This window comes from Alosa pseudoharengus, unplaced genomic scaffold (genome assembly GCF_046254945.1).
Source record: "Alosa pseudoharengus isolate Yale_2024_CS ecotype anadromous, Long Island Sound unplaced genomic scaffold, YU_APseudo_1.1 YU_APseudo_1.1_scf_22, whole genome shotgun sequence".
Lineage (NCBI taxonomy): Eukaryota > Metazoa > Chordata > Actinopteri > Clupeiformes > Clupeidae > Alosa > Alosa pseudoharengus.
The window spans coordinates 12,052,554-12,061,852 of record NW_027468680.1 but is presented as its reverse complement, the minus strand read 5'-3'; the positions used below and the strand labels follow the sequence as shown (position 1 = coordinate 12,061,852).

Here is a 9,299-nt window from a genome sequence, read left to right as displayed (position 1 = left end):
TCACCTCACTGCCAACTCACCCCCTTCATTACTGGGGAGAACCTGCACGCCCACCAATGGATGCACACACACACACACACACTCCACTGCTCGAGCACTATGGATTACTAAGGGCCGACGTGTTACTCCAAGTATAAAAGGCATGCCAGTGGCTTTGATGAGCTGCTGAATGCATTCTGCTTGAAGTGCACAGTGGTGTGGGTCCAGCTAGGGAAAAGTCTTGATTTAATTTGACACCCCTGGAACTGTCATCCGGCGAATGGGAAACTGTACTGCCACCACCCCTTCACTGTCAAGACTGACTTCTCCTAGGCGTGTTCCCATGTCCTGAAATCAGTGTTGAACTTATTTTTACATGAATTTGAGCTTCTTTTTTGGAGCAGGGGATGGAGCTGGGTCATTCTTTTTTTTCTGAGAAAAGGTCTTTCTTTTATTCTGTATGGTCCTTGTCTGAGAATGAGGGTGAGGTGAATGTTAAGTCAGGGATCTGCCCAAAGCTTTGAGGTCAGAGGGGAAAGAGGAAGAAGAAGAGGTGGAAGAGAGGAGTGCCCACTTTTAGGCTTTATTGTGTTTCAGGCAGTGGTGGAATGTAACCAAGCACAAATACTTTGTTATTGTACTTAAGTACATTTTCCATGTATCTGCACTTTGCTTAAGTAAAATCTATAGTGCATAGGCTACTTTTGACTTTTACTCCGTTACATTTTGCAGCAATTATCTATACTTTCTACTCCACTACATTTCTACAACACCGTCGTTCAGTTCCGTTACATTTTATGATGAGTTTTTTTTTGTCTTTGACAAAAGACGTAGGCTACCTGACCGGCACATGTTTGTCTTACCAGTGGAGTTGGGAGTTGGGTTGCTACCAAAGATTCTAGAGCGCTACATGCCCCGCTCTAAATCTTTGAACCAGCTTGCGGTCGATTCACTTAGCCGTGGTCACATGACATTTTGAACCATGTTTCGAAGCAGTGTTTTGAAACATTTGCGCTTCAAAAGCTCGACACTGATCGAGTTGATTTGAGGCGTCAGTTTCGAGCATAACATCCTCATCATACTCAGATACCGCACTCCTACAACCTCTAGGGACTGCTAGATCATCTTTCTCAGCATTCACGCCTCTCTCCGAGAATGAAGTATCTAGACTCCTGACATGCAGCCGTCCTACCACATGCTCGCTGGACCCTATACCTACGAGCCTACTTCAGTCCATCAGCCCGACCATCGCACCAGCTATCACACACGTGATCAATGCCTCGCTAACCTCCGGCACATTTCCAACAGCGTTCAAAACGGCCCGGGTAACACCGTTACTTAAGAAAGCTTCTCTCAACCCTGCTCAAGTCGAGAACTACCGCCCTGTCTCACTCCTGCCTTTCTTATCCAAAGGCATTGAACGAGCAGTCTCCAAACAGGTCTCTGACTTCCTTTCACAGAACAACCTTCTGGATCCAAATCAGTCTGGGTTCAAAAGCGGCCACTCTACCGAAACGGCTCTGCTGTCTGTAACAGAAGCCTTAAAAGAAGCCAGGGCGACCGCTCGGTCATCAGTACTCATTCTGCTTGACTTATCGGCTGCCTTTGACACGGTTAATCACCGCATCCTTCTCTCTATACTCGCTAACATGGGAATCTCCGGTTCTGCTCTCTCCTGGTTTGAATCCTACCTCACAGGACGCTCATTTAACGTATCATGGCTTGGTCAGCTATCTGCACCTCACCATCTCACCACAGGGGTCCCCCAGGGCTCAGTACTGGGCCCCCTTCTCTTTGCTATCTACACCACCTCCTTGGGACAGATTATCCGTTCGCATGGCTTCTCATACCACTGCTATGCAGACGACACACAGCTCTATCTGTCCTTTCCACCCGATGACCCCTTGGTTTCAGCACGGATCTCGGATTGCCTCTCAGACATAGCTACATGGATGAAGGCACACCACCTCCAGCTGAACCTCTCAAAGACTGAACTGCTGGTCCTCCCAGCTAAACCTACCATACACCACGACATCAACATCAAATTTGACTCTCTGTCTGTTTCACCTACCAGGACTGCAAGAAATCTAGGAGTTGTTCTCGACAACCAACTAAACTTCTCAGATCATGTTGCCTCAGTCGCCCGGTCATGCCGTTTCGCACTCTACAATATACGGAAAATCAGGACTTACTTAAATCAAGATGCCACCCAACTTCTGGTTCAGGCAATAGTCATCTCACGACTCGACTACTGCAACGCCCTCCTGACAGGTCTCCCAGCCTGCGCAGTGAAACCACTTCAGATGATCCAGAACGCGGCGGCGCGCCTGGTCTACAACCAACCCAAGAGGGCACATGTTACCCCGCTACTCATCCAGCTACATTGGCTACCTATGGCGGCCCGCATCAAATTCAAGGCTCTAACGCTTGCCTACAAAGTAGTCTCCGGTTCTGCTCCCACCTACTTGAATGCCTTCATACAGACATACGCTACCTCCAGACCGCTGCGCTCCTCAGACGAACGACGTCTAGCTCCACCTCCGGTACGCTCAGGCCAATCCAAACTTTTCTCATCTGTTGTTCCTCGCTGGTGGAACACACTGCCAGTTCCTACAAGGGCAGGGACATCCCTCTCCATTTTCAAAAAACTCCTGAAGACCCAGCTCTTTAGAGAACATCTCCTCTCATAGCAACACTTACAACAAGTCTTGCTGATCCTAGCACTCACCAGCCGTCTTAAACTGACACGTAACTGTTAAAAACTGCACTCACTGATGCACTTATTCTTACTGTACTCTAATGTTTTTTAAATTGTCCTAATATTGTTGAGAATTGCTCTAAACTTAAACTGTTTACCATGTTGTTAGTCGCTTTGGCTAAAAATGCGTCAGCCAAATGTAATGTAATGTAATGTAATGTAATCATAAAGACACCTTTCTCAACAACTCACGCGTTGAAAAAAACGTTTCTGTACAATCTGGACCAGCAGAACTGGCATTACGATCCACCATACGTTTCCCTTGTCCACCCCGTTAAACTTTGGACTCTCGTGTTTTGCTTAATGATATTTAACTCAGCAGATCACCCTAGATATAGTCTCCAGAATTGTAAGTCAGAATGTAAACTGGGTCACAGATGGTAAGCACAATTGCATTAGCCTAAAACTAACTAGCCTAGTATAACCTAAAACTAACTTAATTAAAATGCCATAGCCCATACTGTTTTTTTTTTATTAGAATATGGGCATTTAGATAATAAATCGTTATGAAAATAATTTTACTTTTAATACTTAAAGTACATTTAAAAGCAGGCACTTTTTACTTTTACTTAAAGTAGGGTTGTCATTGTGGTACTTTTACTAGAGTAAATATTTGTACTTATACTTAAGTACTGACTTTCAGTACTTCCTCCACCACTGGTTTCAGGGAAAGGTCAAGGAGGTCAAGAGAGAGAAGAAGATTGAGAAAGGTCAAAGAGGTCGAGAGAGAGAGAAGATTGAGAAAGGTCAAGGTGAATGGGTGGCATTAACTTTGATAGTTTTAAGCAACAATGTGGGGCTGTCTGACAGCAAATTCTCTGGCTTTGAAGGTGGAAACCAGTGCACTGTAAGAAACATCAATGTTCTGTTGTCGTGATAATGCCATGGTCTATTCGCTTGTCGGGCTCCAGGGAATTCCATCAAGCAGACTACCACCCTGGAACACAGGAACATTCAGTTCAAAGGAAAAGCTGATCAGCCTTCCACCACATACAGAGACAACAAATGAAAAATGAACTTTTTGCCCTCTGTGAACTCTCAAGGGTGAGAAGTCTTTAAAAGACAGCTGGATATCACTTTAACCAGCATCTGATTGCAGAATCCTCTATTTCATGCCCTCTCTTTCTCTTTTTCCCTCTCTCTCTCTTTCTCTCTCCCCCTCTTCTCCCAAACCCTCTCAGTCTCACTCATCCTCCCCTCAGATGATGGTCTCCAATGATAGTGCTTGATGGCTTAATCCTCACAGCCACAGCCCCCCTCCCCCAACACCCCTCCTTTCATCCCTCTCTCTCTCCATCCCTCTGCTCTATCCCCATCTCTCTGTCTTTCTCTCTCTTTCTCTGTCCTTCTCTACCTCTCTGTCAAAAACCTGAAATGAGATCCTGACAGAAAATGAAAGTGAAAGTCCAAAGGGCTCTCTTCCTCTCACCTGTGTTCACCTGGGCAGGGCTCAGCGTGGTGGCGCGGGTACCCCACACAGGGCCGTGTGACACAGCCCTGCAGAGAGCCCGGCGCTCGCCGCGAGGAGCCTCTTTTGTGCTCATTTGATCTTTGTTTTCAAAGAGGCGCCTCACTCACCTCCAATGCAACAGCAAACAGTGCAGCATGAAGCAAAGAGAAAAGTAGAAAAGAAGAGTTTTCATCTGGAGATAACACACACACACACACACACACACATACACACACAGATACAAATGTACACTTACACACATACACACACACAAGACAAAGCTTGACAAAAGGAGGGGTGGAGACACACACACACACACACACACACACACACACACATACACACACGTTTGTTGTTTGGCTGACTATGACTACGAGATGCCAGCCTCCGTTGAAGTGCAAAGCAGAGGCTTCTTCACAGGAGCGGAAGAATCCCTGGTGGAGGGAACTGTCGGCCTACAGCGGGAGACATCACAGAGGCAGCAGACTTCACAGAGGCCAGACTCTAATTGAACCACAGGACTCCTCAGCGCTCAGAACAAGAAAAAAAGACACTGCTTCACGATTACATAATACAACCTTTACATATTTCATTTGCCCTGTCAGGCCACCACTTCATCCCAAGCACCAGTACAAGTGAGTGGACACTCAACTACTGCAATGTTTAATTTCATTTGTTTTATTTATCTCATTAACATAATCAAATGATGGCCAGTGCATAATTGTTGGTGAATAGAAATCATGACTGTGAGTTGTCACAAACGTTATTTCCTCAAGTGGTACGACACCACTACTACACTCTTAAAGGGACACCAGGCAAGCTTGATGCTTTTTCTCTAACTCCCCCTCCCTCGGTCTGAAGCTCTATACCTTTTCTTTGCATCTTCCGTCAAGGGTTTTCGCTGCTTCTTCGCTGGCTCTGCCATTATACACACGTTTGCAACAATCGCTAGCGTTTCGTTAGCCTGCCTCTGTGCTGTATGCAGGATAAACTGATCCTGCTTCGGTCGGCGGGTAGGATACACCGAACTTGCAAGTGGGATATTCTTCTTACAGGCAGGGGCGGGCGAGAGAGTCTTCATTCGCCCTGTAATGAGTCATTTAACCATATACCGACTTACGAAGATGATTAATTAACACGAAAACGTTGCCTGGTGTCCCTTTAAAACAAATGTGGTGTCCCTATCTCACAGAGATGTGTTAAAAAAACAATGCAAGTTGTGTTATTTTTAACACATATTATGTAACAAATAAAGAAGGAAACAACACAAACTATGTAGTCCCTATCTGGACACAGAGATGTGTTAAAAACAACACAACTTGTGTTGTTTTCAACACATTCGCATGTCTAGTCTGTTGCCAATACCATTACCGTTGATTCGTTTGAAAGTTAGGGCACAGTAAGATTTCGTACTGATGAATATGTGATGCTAGAGTAATTGGAGTAGACTTAAAAAGGATGGCAAAGCATGTTTCCCTTGGGAAATAGGAAATACGTTTGACATGTCTCTCCAGAAACTTCTTCACTCACCTGATTGTTTCTCTTAACATCTCTTAACTTCTCTTCAGATGGCATAGCCCAAAGGTAGTGAAAAGAGATGTGTAAGACTCCCTCTGTAAAATTGTAGTCTTGCCTCACTGTTTGATGTTATGTTGCTATGTGTGTAATATAGTTTTATGAGTTCAAATTATTCTGTGTGATTGTTATGCTGTTATGCTTTATAGATTTGTATGTTGAAATATTTAAAAAAATATTTTTTTCATGATCTTTGGTGGTGAATGTGTACGAGTAAAAGGTACGGGAAATGTTCTAAGTTTTTGCAGATGAACCAACAATGGTGACTATGATGTAGAATAGAGTTTATCGCGCAAATATCAGGAAAAACATCCAACGTTATGTTTGGACTGTCTACACAATACATTGCTTTAGTTGTCTGGTTTAAATGACACATACAGGTTCATGGGCCTTCTTGTCCCAAACTGCAACGCTGTGGATTTTAAAAATACTGGAGCTGCTTCGTAAAGGGCAGCGAGACCAAGAGCCTGCTCTGTCCAAACTCCCCAGGAGCTCCTGCTAAAGAGGAAGCCTCCCCCGTGGAGAGCTGCCAGACTATTTATTCACACATTGATCAGCCCTAGTCATCTGATCATGGGCCCGCAGCTATTCACCTTACTTCTCGAAAAGCTCTGATCATCTGGAGGCCAGGAGCCGGTGACATCATCCATTTCAATCAAAGCCACACTTTAACTGGCTGTCAAACATGCTGACTTCACTTAGGGAAGACATGGAGGTGGAGTCTGGAGAGGAGGCGTGATGCCCTGCCTGCCTGGGAGTAGACTTGGTTAGCTTATGGATTTTATATAATTTATTGTTGAAAGAGGTTTTAGACCAGAGGTTTTAGACCAGTGGCTAACTCACGGGTTAAAAGTGTGGAGCATTTACTGTAATATCCTGATGGTTGGTTGAATTGCAAGGCAAGGTTTCTTTTGGCAAGAGTCGAGTACACAAGACACGTCCAACTTTATTTAATCATTCCGTTGAATGAATTTCTTCTGCAATATATTCACAATATATTCCAAGATCTTGATTCCAAGACACATAAATGCTGGTGTTAATATTGACAACGTAAAAATCATTTCTTTCAGTTGAAAATGGCTCAGCACTATCTAAAATCGTCCAAGGCTGACAAAGATGCATCTATGAACAAAATGTACATTTTGAAGTCATGAAATGGGCAACCCACAGAGCTGCTGGTGAAATCACACTTTCTGGCACAGTGGATATTCATAATGGATTATAAGCATATAGGCCAGGGACTTATAATGTTTAATATGTTTGATAAAAGCCATATGTATTGCATAAAAGGCCTAGAAATGTACACACAAATGCTGTGTTGTTTTGGAATAAGTGTTTTAGCCCAGAGTAATGTGTTACAATACATAACAAATATCATTATCACTCACAACATGCTGTCATCAACAATGTTATGAATTAGCAAGATGAGTATCATTATGTCCACTGCCGTCTTATACATCAGATCAGAAATCAGCATAACAACATTTTGTGTCTACAATTGTGATAATTATAACTACGATAAAGCATTACAAGAGGTTATCAATATATTATAGTAATACAAAGGCCCCTATATGGTTAAAATCTCCCATGGATTTTGGAGACTTTATAGAGATTATTAACACTTCAAAGCAGTTTATGATCATAGGAACCTTAATCTATTACGGACATTACCGCAACATCATACAATTCATACTTGTGAATTCCCATCATTTCACACACACACACACACACACACACACACACACACACACACGCAAACACAAATCAAAAACTCATTTAAGTATGATCTATTGTGGCTATTAACTCCAACCGCATTAAATCTTTCTTTTTTCCTTTTAACATGATAAATAAGGAGCTGGTCCCAACAAGGTAGCTGTCTAGCTCCAATTACACATGGTATTACTGTATTGGAAGGCAGAGGAGATACTTGCCCTTTAGTTTCCTACATTAAGATGTGCGTTTTCTTGGGAAGATGTCACCGGTGACAAATGGGCTCCAGGGTTGGGACCCTCAGACAATAAATTAAAGACAATAATGCCAGGCACTTACAACATAACCTAATGGAGAGGCTGAAATCATCCCCGGCATCAGAAGCTCAAGGGCAAAGGCTGTATGAATGCCTTGAATGGAGAGAGTATTAAGGACACCTCGAGATGGTGAGTTTAGGATGAATGGTCCTGCATTAGCTGATAAAGGAGACCCGTGCACAGTTCGTCATAAATGTGGAGAGACAGACAGAGAGGAAATTTGGGCACAATGTGAAGAGTTTACTGTGACTTCGATTTAGAACCGTTACAGTGGATTATGTCTTCATATGGAATTCAAGTGAGCGTGTGGTGTGACTGCGGAATATGGCGCCTATGCCCATGAAGAGGTCCAGAAGGCTGATAGGAATGTAAGATCAGGATGCTAACTCATCAATATGAACTTTGTGAAAAATTATGCAAGCTCTAATGAATTCTTACAGCAGCCACATGCAGACTAATGAAGATGAATCCCTCGTCCTGCGCTTGTGTACACAAGTCTCATCCCGCGAGTGGACACTGTCTAGCTTCACTATCGAACAATTGCAAACCTGCTCAGTGTTGAGACAACTGCAACCTTTAGCAGCATCTCCATCTGTCTCCAGCTTGTTGTTTTTAATCACAATAATGCATTTCTGCTCACGAAACGACAAGCATAGCATTTCCAAAAAAAAAAAGTATGTGCTAAATATCATGTTTAATATTCTTGCAATTATGGAATTCGCTGGCATCATGAGATTCAAGTCTTTGATCCTTGGACATGGTGTGGTGGTGGACCATAAAACTGTGTTTGTGACCTAAACATCAGACTCATTCCTTGTGATTCTCTCTCTCTCTCTCTGCAGATGCTGCTTTGGCACTTTTCCTCCCTGCTACACTGATAGCATAAATGAGTAGGTTGGGGATCAAATGAGGACCAAAAGTTCAAAGAATTATAATCTATTTTTGATGAGCCTTCATCTTTCGGGATCCCCGTGGCGAAGACTCCTCAGCCCCTGCTGAAGCGTAGGGAGAGGCCTTTGTAGGGATTAGACCGAACTCTCTTCCACCTCTTCCCCAAATTTTTATGTTTCTTTCTATTATTATTTTCCCCGGCTGTTGCCATTTTGTGTGGGTCTCTGTGTGTGTGTGTGTGTGTGTGTGTGTGTGTGTGTGTGTGTGTGTGTGTGTGTGTGTGTCTCTCTCTCTCTCTCTGTGTGTGTGTGTGTGTGTGTGTGTCTGTGTGTGTGTGTGTGTGTGTGTGTGTGTGTGTGTCTCTCTGTGTGTGTGTGTGTGTGTGTTTGTGTGTGTAGGGTGCAATTGGTATGGTGGTTTACACCATCAATATGAAACTTGGAGAGCTCATAAATGAAAAGGGGAATGGAAAAATCTTTTTTTCTTCAACACCGGGTGCAAAGATAGTTTTTGGACAGCAGTTATATGGTACTGCATGTATTGGATGACCCAGGAATACCAGTAGGTCTATAACACCCCCTATACATCCAGATCTATATCATCATTATAAAGCCCCGAG

General features: G+C 43.5%; 1 protein-coding gene across 1 annotated transcript in view; it reads right to left on the bottom strand.

The window, feature by feature from the left end:
* Window positions 1–4,557: 4,557 nt before the first annotated feature.
* Window positions 4,558–9,299, bottom strand: part of mdga2a (MAM domain containing glycosylphosphatidylinositol anchor 2a) — a 139,837-nt gene continuing 135,095 nt past the window's right edge. The window contains exon 18 of the mRNA XM_076300123.1: window positions 4,558–4,642. Within this exon, the coding sequence (XP_076156238.1) occupies window positions 4,558–4,642 (85 nt within the window). The remainder of the gene's footprint in view (window positions 4,643–9,299) is intronic.